Below are 12,453 nucleotides of genomic sequence, written 5' to 3' on the forward strand. Positions count from 1 at the left end.
CTGGGCTGAGCGAGAACTGTACTTCCTCAGTGGTAGGGAGGCGAGCAGGCCAGAGGTGGATGAACTCTCTACTATATTATGACAGACCAGCTAGATTTACTGTCTATACTATATTTTGACAGACCAGCTAGATTTACTGTCTCAATTATATTACGAAAGAACAGCTAGATCTACTGTCTCTATTATGACAGACCAGCTAGATCTACTGTCTCTATTATATTATGACAGACCAGCTAGATCTACTGTCTCTATTATGACAGACCAGCTAGATCTACTGTCTCTATTATATTATGACAGACCAGCTAGATCTACTGCCTCAATTATATTTTTACAGACCAGCTAGAACTACTGTCTCTATTGTTTTATGACAGACCAGCTATATCTACTGTCTCTATTACATTTTGACAGAACAGCTAGATCTACTGTCTCCATTATATTATGACAGACCAGATCGATCTACTGTCTCAATTATATTAATCGCAGAACAGCTAGATCTACTCTCTCAATTATATTATGAAAGACCAGCTAGATTTACTGTCTATACTATATTATGACAGACCAGCTAGATTTACTGTCTATATTATGACAGACCAGCTAGATCTACTGTCTCTACTATATTATGACAGACCAGCTAGATTTACTGTCTATACTATATTATGACAGACCAGCTAGATTTACTGTCTATATTATGACAGACCAGCTAGATCTACTGTCTATACTATATTATGACAGACCAGCTAGATTTACTGTCTCAATTATATTACGAAAGAACAGCTAGATCTACTGTCTCTATTATATTATGACAGACCAGCTAGGTCTACTCAATTATATTATGGCAGATCAGCTAGATCTACTCAATTATATCATGGCAGACCAGCTAGATCTACTGTCTCTATTAAATTATGGCAGACCAGCTAGATCTACTCAATTATATTATGGCAGACCAGCTAGATCTACTGTCTCTATTATATTGTGACAGACCAGCTAGATCTACTGTCTCTATTATATTATGACAGACCAGCTACATTAACTGCCTCTTTTATATTGTGACAGACCAGCTAGATCTACTATCTCTATTATATTGTGACAGACCAGCACGATCTACTCAATTATATTGTGACAGACCAGCTAGATTTACTGTCTATACTATATTTCGACAGACCAGCTAGATTTACTGTCTCAATTATATTACGAAAGAACAGCTAGATTTACTGTCTCTACTATATTATGACAGACCAGCTACATCTACAGTCTCTAATATGTTATGATAGACCTGCTAGGTCTACTTTCTCATTAATGTTATGACAGACCAGCTGGATCTACTGTCTCTATTAAATTATGACAGACCAGCTGGATCTACTGTCTCTATTAAATTATGACAGACCAGCTGGATCTACTGTCTCTATTAAATTATGACAGACCAGCTAGATCTACTGTCTATTAAATTATGGCAGACCAGCTTGATCTACTGTCTCTATTAAATTATGACAGACCAGCTAGATCTACTGTCTATTAAATTATGGCAGACCAGCTTGATCTACTGTCTTAATTAAATCATGGCAGATCAGCTAGATCTACTGTCTATTATATTATGACAGACCAGCTAGAACTACTGTCTCTATTATATTATGACAGACCAGCTAGATCTACTGCCTCTATTATATTATGACAGACCAGCTAGATCTACTGTCTATTAAATTATGGCAGACCAGCTTGATCTACTGTCTTAATTAAATCATGGCAGATCAGCTAGATCTACTGTCTATTATATTATGACAGACCAGCTAGAACTACTGTCTCTATTATATTATGACAGACCAGCTAGATCTACTGCCTCTATTATATTATGACAGACCAGCTAGATCTACTGCCTCAATTATATTATTACAGACCAGCTAGATCAACTGTCTCAATTATATTATGGCAGACCAGCTAGATTTACTGGCTCTATTGTATTATGACAGACCTGCTATATCTACTGCCTCTATTATATTATTACAGACCAGCTAGATCTACTGTCTTAATTAAATCATGGCAGATCAGCTAGATCAACTGCCTCAATTATATTATGACAGACCAGCTAGATCTACTGTCTCTATTGTTTTATGACAGACCAGCTATATCTACTGTCTCTTAAATTATGACAGACCAGCCAGAACAACTGTCTCTATTATACTATGACAGATCAGCTAGATCTACTGTCTCTATTACATTTTGACAGACCAGCTAGAACTACTGTCTCTATTATATTATGACAGACCAGATCAATCTACTCAATTATATTATGGCAGACCAGCTAGATCTACTGTCTCTATTATATTATGACAGACCAGCTAGGTCTACTCAATTATATTATGGCAGATCAGCTAGATCTACTGTCTCTATTATATTATGACAGACCAGGTAGATCTACTCAATTATATTATGGCAGACCAGCTAGATCTACTGTCTCTATTATATTATGACAGACCAGCTAGGTCTACTCAATTATATTATGGCAGATCAGCTAGATCTACTCAATTATATCATGGCAGACCAGCTAGATCTACTGTCTATTAAATTATGGCAGACCAGCTAGATCTACTGAATTATATTATGGCAGACCAGCTAGATTTACTGCTTCTATTATATTATGACAGACCAGCTAGATCTACTGTCTCTAATATATTATGACAGACCAGCTAGATCTACTGTCTCTATTATATTATGACAGACCAGCTGGATCTACTGTCTCTATTATATTATGACAGACCAGCTAGAACTACTGTCTCCATTAAATTATGGCAGACCAGCTAGATCTACTCAATTATATTATGGCAGACCAGCTAGATCTACTGTCTCTATTATATTATGACAGACCAGCTCGATCTACTGTTTCTATTATATTATGACAGACCAGCTCGATCTACTCTCTCAATTATATTATGACAGAGCAGCAAGATCTACTGTCTCTATTACATTCTGACAGACCAACTAGATCTACTGTCCATTATATTATGACAGATCAGCTAGATCAACTCTCTCTACTATATTATGACAGACCAGATAGATCTGACTCAATTACATTATGGCAGACCAGCTAGATTTACTGTCTCTACTATATTATGACAGACCAGCTAGATCTACTGTCTCTATTAAATTATGACATACCAGATCAATCTACTCAATTATATTATGACAGACCGGCTAGATCTACTGCCTTGTATATTATGACAAACCATTTAGAACTACTGTCTCAATTATATTATGACAGACCGGCTAGATCTACTGCCTTGTATATTATGACAAACCATTTAGAACTACTGTCTCTATTATATTATGACAGACCAGCTAGATCTACTGTCTCTATTAAATTATGACAGACCAGCTAGTTCTACTGTCTCTATTAAATTATGACAGACCAGCTAGTTCTACTGTCTCTATTAAATTATGACAGACCAGCTAGTTCTACTGTCTCTATTAAATTATGACAGACCAGCTAGTTCTACTGTCTCTTAAATTATGACAGACCAGCTAGTTCTACTGTCTCTATTAAATTATGACAGACCAGCTAGTTCTACTGTCTCTATTAAATTATGACAGACCAGCTAGTACTACTGTCTCTATTAAATTATGACAGACCAGCTAGAACTACTGTCTCTATTAAATTATGACAGACCAGCTAGAACTACTGTCTCAATTATATTACGAAAGAACAGCTAGATCTACTCTCTCAATTATATTACGAAAAACAAGCTAGATTTACATTCTCTACTATATTTTGACAGACCAGCTAGATCTACTGTGTCTATTATATTATGACAGACCAGCTCGATCTACTGTCTATTAACTAACTATACACTGAGGAGAATATAAACTGAGGAGACTATGAACTATAAAACGTGGAGACTATGTGGACGAACATTTAACAAACAGAGCTTGGACTATCAAATCAGGCACATTGGAAGTAAACTTGACTGGCAGAGAGGAGGAACCATGCAGGATGGCTGGTGTTATCAATAGAAAGAACCCTCAAACTTAAACTCTTGACCTCCAAACCAGTTCCACTGCTTTATAAATGGTACCCTTCTCAATCAGGGACTGGTTTAGACCTGGGACACCAGGTGGGTGATTCCTCTCTAATCAGGGCCCGATTTAGACCTGGGACACCAGGTGGGTGCAAATAATGATCAGGTAGAAAACCAGCAGCAGGCTCCGGGACCACGTTGCCAGAGTTTAATATCCCTGCTCTATACGGTGATTAGCTCGATCCCCCAATTATGACTCAGCAGGGGACAGGGAGGGTTAGGGTTTGTGTGAGTTTCAAACCTCAGCCGGACCTTTCACCTCACAGTTAAGAGGTCATTCGGGGACAGAATGTTGGGGGCATGAGGTCACCTGATCAAACAGATTAAAATAACAGCCGTTTCTTTCAAGGGAACTCCTACATGGACCCAAAATGTTTTGAATGATCGGTCACACACACACAACATTAAGAAAGACATCCCCTTTATTGACTGACAGATCAGAGGAACAAAATACTATAGGCACAAGAACGGCACTGCTCTCCAGTGCTTTTATAGAATTGTACACATTACTGCTGTACAACAAGCCCAACTGGTATTCTGTTCTAACAAAGTGTACATGACGACATCATGCAACACGGGCACTGATCTGACCAAAAAGATCCCCTCAAATAACAAGGCAAGACAATACCTAACCCATGTGAATATCAGACCATTGTCAGACAATCTTTAATCTAGAACATAGTTGTTAGACAATCCAAAAGATACCATAAGTGTGCATTTAAGTAAAAGGTAGAAATTAATTGTGAATAGAATTGTCCTCAGCTTCTTCAGACTAGCTTTATTCAAAACTCAAAGGCTGTGATCAATGTAGTACTATACAACGGGTGGGTCTAATCCTAAATTAAAACCAGATTCCAGCTGGTGTTTATTCCAGAAGTTACCACCGGCTAAATCTATGACGTTGAAATGCCTATTTACTCTGTTCCATCTGACTGCATAATACACTGTCTCTTCAGCCCAGCCAGGCAATTTATAAACTTGATCTCCACTAAAAAATCATCTAGACATTCTTATTTCTTTTAGACTAAAATGTAGTTTAACAGTGGACATTTGTATAAAACTTTGTCTGTCCGACATTTTCAAGTGATTGTGTAAGCTGTGCCAGGTGAAATCCCACCTCATTAGCTCATTGTTATTGATGTATCCAACTAAATGTCACTAGAAGACAGCTTAAACAAATGCAGCTACAATTGTTATTCTGTCTGCTCTGTTTGACGTGACAGTAAGTTAGTCATAGTTAGCTAGCTAGCAAGGAATAAAAACCAATAGAACGAACGACCAGTCCGCTTGGGGTAGCAACCCGAGATGTGTGTTGGGACTTTATCTTATGGCAGTTTGAAATGGTATGAATGAATTCATCGAAATAACATTTTTAATGAAAATATGTCAATCATTATTTCAATAGGTTGGTAACCCGTTGTATAAAAGTAATAATGCCCTGGAAGCTGGTGTTAAAAGGTTGTATTGGCCTAACAACGCGCGTACCAATATACCGTCCACTGAAACAGATAGGACTCTTCAGTCAAAAACAAACTGTAGCCAGCCAGTCTTCAACATACTTGATGTTCTCTGATAAAGGTCAATAAAACAGGACTATTAATGATGAAGTCTAATATTCATTATTGGTAATAAATTATCTTTAGCTAGGCGTGTGTGTTTTCTGTTCTTGGTGAAACCTTTTGAACCACCCTCCAAGTAAAGGTCATTTTATAGCGATAGATATACCTGGTGTGTTTGAGTCAGAAGCCTTTTAACCCTGATATAGAGATGTATACAAATCCTTAATATAAAACACCTACCAACCATAGGGAAGAACTAGTTAAAAATGTATTCAAATCAACATCAAGGCATCCATCTTCCTACAGGGGAACGCGGTCAGAAATACCTAATCCAGATACCTCTGGATTCATCCCAAAAGGCACCCTTTTCCCTATATAGTGCACTACTTCAAACCAGGGCCTATAGGGCGTAGGGTGGCATTTGGTACAAATCTTCAGAATGAAACACTCCTCATGTTGATCAGTAATGTTCTTACACGTCGTCCTCCTATACAGGTCGTCGACGTCGTCGTCCTCCTATACAGGTCGTCGACGTCGTCGTCCTCCTATACAGGTCGTCGACGTCGTCGTCCTCCTATACAGGTCGTCGACGTCGTCGTCCTCCTATACAGGTCGTCGACGTCGTCGTCCTCCTATACAGGTCGTCGACGTCGTCGTCCTCCTATACAGGTCGTCGACGTCGTCGTCCCCTCCTATACAGGTCGCCGACGTCGTCCGTCCTCCTATACAGGTCGCCGACGCCGTCCGTCCCTCCTATACAGGTCGCCGACGTCGCCGTCCTCCTATACAGGTCGTCGACGTCGTCGCCCTCCTATACAGGTCGTCGACGTCGTCGTCCTCCTATACAGGTCGTCGACGTCGTCGTCCTCCTATACAGGTCGTCGACGTCGTCGTCCTCCTATACAGGTCGTCGACGTCGTCGTCCTCCTATACAGGTCGTCGACGCCGCCGTCCTCCTATACAGGTCGCCGACGTGGCCGTCCTCCTATACAGGTCGCCGACGTCGTCGTCCTCCTATACAGGTCGTCGACGTCGTCCGTCCTCCTATACAGGTCGTCGACGTCGTCGTCCTCCTATACAGGTCGTCGTCGACGTCGTCCTCCTATACAGGTCGTCGTCGACGTCGTCCTCCTATACAGGTCGTCGTCGACGTCGTCCTCCTATACAGCACGACGTCGTCCTCCTATACAGCACGACGTCGTCCTCCTATACAGCACGACGTCGTCCTCCTATACAGCACGACGTCGTCCTCCTATACAGCACGACGTCGTCCTCCTATACAGCACGACGTCGTCCTCCTATACAGCACGACGTCGTCCTCCTATACAGCACGACGTCGTCCTCCTATACAGCACGACGTCGTCCTCCTATACAGCACGACGTCGTCCTCCTATACAGCACGACGTCGTCCTCCTATACAGCACGACGTCGTCCTCCTATACAGCACGACGTCGTCCTCCTATACAGCACGACGTCGTCCTCCTATACAGCACGACGTCGTCCTCCTATACAGCACGACGTCGTCCTCCTATACAGCACGACGTCGTCCTCCTATACAGCACGACGTCGTCATCCTATACAGCACGACGTCGTCATCCTATACAGCACGACGTCGTCCTCCTATACAGCACGACGTCGTCATCCTATACAGCACGACGTCGTCATCCTATACAGCACGACGTCGTCATCCTATACAGCACGACGTCGTCATCCTATACAGCACGACGTCGTCATCCTATACAGCACGACGTCGTCATCCTATACAGCACGACGTCGTCATCCTATACAGCACGACGTCGTCATCCTATACAGCACGACGTCATCATCCTATACAGCACGACGTCATCATCCTATACAGCACGACGTCATCATCCTATACAGCACGACGTCATCATCCTATACAGCACGACGTCATCATCCTATACAGCACGACGTCATCATCCTATACAGCACGACGTCATCATCCTATACAGCACGATGTCATCATCCTATACAGCACGATGTCATCATCCTATACAGCACGATGTCATCATCCTATACAGCACGATGTCATCATCCTATACAGCACGATGTCATCATCCTATACAAGGTCTCTTATGCTTGGTTTGAGGAGAGGATTGGCAGACGAACATTGCCTCTCTGCAGACATTAGCCAATGGCAGTCAGTCTTGCTCCTCAAGTCTCCTCTTCGGGCACCAATCACCATCCCGGGAGGAGCAGGGGGAGGGGCTTGGCGTGGCAGGGGTGAGATGAGAGCGGTGTAACGTAAAGTACTGAGCGCAGGTTGTCAGTGGACGGAGGAGGAAGGGAGGACAGGTATTGAGGGAGGTGGCACCTCCTGGTCTCTCCTCAACAGGAGCAGTTCCCACAGCCCTTGACACTATTCATGATCTCCTCCTGTAGTTTCTTCCTCTCCTCCTCCTTCTGGCTGAGTCTCTCGGGCTGCAGTTCCACCGGGCTGTTCTTAATGTTCAGTATCTTACTGTTCTGAGTGTTCCACAGGTCAGCGTACAGAGAGCCTGGAGTCGCCAGGAGAGAGTGGTGGTCCCCTCGCTCTGCTATCTTACCCTGGAGGAGGAGGGGAGACAGAGGGGATTAAACTATTATAAAATCTAGTCAGACTAAAGTCCCATGTAAAAAGGACTTTGACACAGAATTAATGTTAATATCAAGTCTAGAGTGAAGAACAGAGTCAACTCTCCCTCTCCTCGTAACTGTTTCTACAGAGACCGTTTCTAACTCAGTGACTTAATGAGCCGAGAACACGGCGATGTGGCAAAACAGACCTCCTCCTCCTCCTCCTCGGGACAACGACCTTCTGATCTCTCCATCTGACTGCCTCTGCTCCCGTAGGAACACAGGAAACATCAACGACTTTCAGAGCGCTACGACTCATCACACGACAAGCAAACCTCAGGCCTCTCCCCTTTCCAGTCCCCAGCCTCTCCCCTTTCCAGTCCCCAGCCTCTCCCCTTTCCAGTCCCCAGCCTCTCCCCTTTCCAGTCCCCAGCCTCTCCCCTTTCCAGTCCCCAGCCTCTCCCCTTTCCAGTCCCCAGCCTCTCCCCTTTCCAGTCCCCAGCCTCTCCCCTTTCCAGTCCCCAGCCTCTCCCCTTTCCAGTCCCCAGCCTCTCCTATAAGTAATATTGAGACAGCTTATTGTAATGCTTGGCCTATCCTATAAGTACGCACTAAATCATTGGTCCACATGTTACACATTAAATATATTGAGGCAAAAATGACACAAACTAGTCTACAATTAGCAAAATGGCGACTCGAAAGGGCAAAAATAAATCATCCAACGACACACTTAGCTGTTCTAGTGGTCTGAGGAAAATCTGTAAATAAGGAGTGTTTAAGAGCAACTTCACTAACGATGGTTTTAACCATGGTCCTACGAATGTTCTGAAGATGAACACAGCCTTAAGATGCTTTTGGGAAAACAGTATGTGGTGCTGCTTCCTGTGTGTCTGGCCATTAAACAGTATGTGGTGCTGCTTCCTGTGTGTCTGGCCATTAAACATCTCAGTATTGATACAGTGGATGTCTCAGGCTCTGCTCTGTTGTGTGTTGCAGGTTGTTCTGGTGTGTGTGTGTGTGTGTGTGTGTGTTGCAGGTTGTTCTGGTGTGTGTGTGTGTGTTGCAGGTTGTTCTGGTGTGTGTGTGTGTGTGTGTGTTGCAGGTTGTTCTGGTGTGTGTGTGTGTGTGTGTGTTGCAGGTTGTTCTGGTGTGTGTGTGTGTGTGTGTGTGCAGGTTGTTCTGGTGTGTGTGTGTGTGTGTGTGTGTGTTTGCAGGTTGTTCTGGTGTGTGTGTGTGTGTGTGTGTGTGGTTGTTCTGTGTGTGTGTGTGTGTGTTGCAGGTTGTTCTGGTGTGTGTGTGTGTGTGTTGCAGGTTGTTCTGGTGTGTGTGTGTGTGCAGGTTGTTCTGTGTGTGTGTGTGTGTGTGTGTGTGTGTGTGTGTGTGTGTGTGTGTGTGTGTGTGTTGCAGGTTGTTCTGGTGGATGGAAATGTAGCTAGCTCGCTAACCAAATGCACCAAGACAGGGAAATGTTGGCCAAGGCCCAGATTTGGGACCTGAATGATATTCAGAAGAAATCCTGAAACACATCATCCAGTGAATTGACTTTCTGTCGATAAATATCCCAAGTATGGAATTACAGGAAACTACTGCTCCATAGAGTTCAGTTTATCAGTTTTACCCTTCAGCATGTGTACTTTACTGTATTTATACTTGGGATATCGCTTTTCAAAAGGAAAATTCATTATTATTTTTTTTTTAAAGTAGAACAGAGAGAGCTGGAGGACGTCTTTAAGCTCCCTCTCTGGACGTAATCACTATGAGAAGGTCTTCTCACCTTGTTGAGTACGATGATCTCGTCTGAGTCTACGATGGTGGACAGTCTGTGAGCGATGAACACCGATGTCCGGTTCTGGACCAGACCCTTCATGGAATTAAGAATGTTCTAGAACAAGTACACAGAATCACCACGAAGTGTTAGAAATAGTTCTAGAAGGTTCCAGAACAGAGGAACATGAAATATTAGAAATGGTTCTAGAAGGTTCCAGAACAGAGGAACATCAAATATTACAAATGGTTCTAGAAGGTTCCAGAACAGAGGAACATTAAATATTACAGATGGTTCTACAAGGTTCCAGAACAGAGGAACATGAAATATTACAGATGGTTCTAGAAGGTTCCAGAACAGAGGAACATGAAATGAAAGTCATTCAAGGGTTTTTCTTTATTTGTACTATTTTCTACATTGTCGAATAACAGTGAAGAGAAACTATGAAATAACACATGGAATCATGTAGTAACAAAAAACAAAAAGTGTTACAACAAATCTAAATATATTTTAATATTTGAGATTCTTCAAAAGTAGCTACCCTTTTGCCTTGATGACAGCTTTGCACACTCTTGGCATTATCTCAACCAGCTTCATGAGGTAGTCACCTGGAATGCATTTCAATTAACAGGTGTGCTGTATTACATTTGAGGATTTCTTTCCTTCTTAATGCGTTTTAGCCAATCAGTTGTGTTGTGACAAGGTAGGAGTGGTATACAGAAGATAGTATTTTACCAAATAGGGCTAAGTCCATATTATGGCAAGAACAGCTCAAATAAGCAAAGAGAAATGACAGTCCATCATTACTTTAAGACATGAGTCAGTCAATGTGGAAAATTTCAAGAACTTTTAAAGTTTCTTCAAGTGCAGTCGCAAAAACCATCAAGACCTATGATGCAACTGGCTCTCATGAGGACCGCCACAGGAAAGGAAGACCCAGAGTTACCTCTGCTGCAGAGGATAAGATCATTAGAGTTAACGGCCTCTCATGAGGACCGCCACAGGAAAGGAAGACCCAGAGTTCCCTCTGCTGCAGAGGATAAGATCATTAGAGTTAACGGCCTCTCATGAGGACCGCCACAGGAAAGGAAGACCCAGAGTTACCTCTACTGCAGAGGATACGTTCATTAGAGTTACCAGCCTCAGAAATTGCAGCCCAAATAAACGCTTGACAGAGTTCAAGTAACAGACACATCTCAACATCAACTGTTCAGAGGAGACTGTGAATCAGGCCTCCATGGTCAAATTGCTACAAAGGAACCACTACTAAAGGACACCAATAAGAAGAGACTACTTGGGCCGAGATAAACAAGCAAAGGACAGACCGATGGACATTCTGCCCTTTGATGTTTGGTTCCAACCGCCGTGTCTTTGTGAGACACATAGTAGGTGAACAGATGACCTCTGCATGTGTGGTTCCCACCGTGAAGCGGGAATATCATGTGTTTTTCAACAGGACAATGAGCCAACACACCTCCAGGCTGTGTAAGGGCTATTTGACCAAGAAGGAGAGTGATGGAGTGCTGCATCAGATGACCTGGCCTCCACAACCCATTTCAAAATCACATTTTATTGGTCACATACAGATGTTATTTGGCTGTAGTGAAATGCTTGTGCTTCCAGCTCCACAGTGCAGTAATATCTAACAAATGACACAATATATACCCAATACACACAAATGTAGGAAGGAATTAAGACTACATACACACGGACAAACAATGTCAAAGTAGAACTGACTAAGATGCACCCTTATAGTATTGTTGATTCTGGGGTAAACTTAGAGTAAAGGCGCATCGGTTACAAATGAGACACGGGGGGGACTAATGAGACACGGGGGGGGACTAATGAGACACGGGGGGTGGGACTAATGAGACACGGGGGGTGGGACTAATGAGACACGGGGGGGGACTAATGAGACACGGGGGAGCTAATGAGACACGGGGGGACTAATGAGACACGGGGGGACTAATGAGACACGAGGGGGACTAATGAGACACGAGGGGGACTAATGAGACACGGGGGGACTAATGAGACACGGGGGAGGCACCATAATGAGACACGGGGGGCACCATAATGAGACACGGGGGAGGCACCATAATGAGACACGGGGGGAGCATAATGAGACACGGGGGGAGCATAATGAGACACGGGGGGGAGCATAATGAGACACGGGGGGGAGCATAATGAGACACGGGGGGAGCATAATGAGACACGGGGGGAGCATAATGAGACACGGGGGGGAGCATAATGAGACACGGGGGGAGCATAATGAGACACGGGGGGAGCATAATGAGACACGGGGGAGCATAATGAGACACGGGGGGGAGCATAATGAGACACGGGGGGAGCATAATGAGACACGGGGAGGGGGACTAATGAGACACGGGGGCGCATAATGAGACACGGGGGGAGCATAATGAGACACGGGGGCGCATAATGAGACACGGGGGCGCATAATGAGACACGGGGGGCGCCTAATGAGACA

General features: G+C 43.5%; 1 protein-coding gene across 1 annotated transcript in view; it reads right to left on the bottom strand.

The window, feature by feature from the left end:
- Window positions 1–6,657: 6,657 nt before the first annotated feature.
- LOC123993782 (iron-sulfur clusters transporter ABCB7, mitochondrial-like) overlaps window positions 6,658–12,453 on the bottom strand; it is a 49,704-nt gene continuing 43,908 nt past the window's right edge. The window contains exons 15-16 of the mRNA XM_046296265.1: window positions 9,978–10,085; window positions 6,658–8,194 (exon numbers count right to left, since the gene is read on the bottom strand). Coding sequence (XP_046152221.1) covers window positions 7,976–8,194; window positions 9,978–10,085 — 327 coding nt within the window. The 3' untranslated portion in view covers window positions 6,658–7,975. The remainder of the gene's footprint in view (window positions 8,195–9,977; window positions 10,086–12,453) is intronic.

Source organism: Oncorhynchus gorbuscha, linkage group LG13 (genome assembly GCF_021184085.1).
Source record: "Oncorhynchus gorbuscha isolate QuinsamMale2020 ecotype Even-year linkage group LG13, OgorEven_v1.0, whole genome shotgun sequence".
NCBI classification, from domain to species: Eukaryota; Metazoa; Chordata; class Actinopteri; order Salmoniformes; family Salmonidae; genus Oncorhynchus; species Oncorhynchus gorbuscha.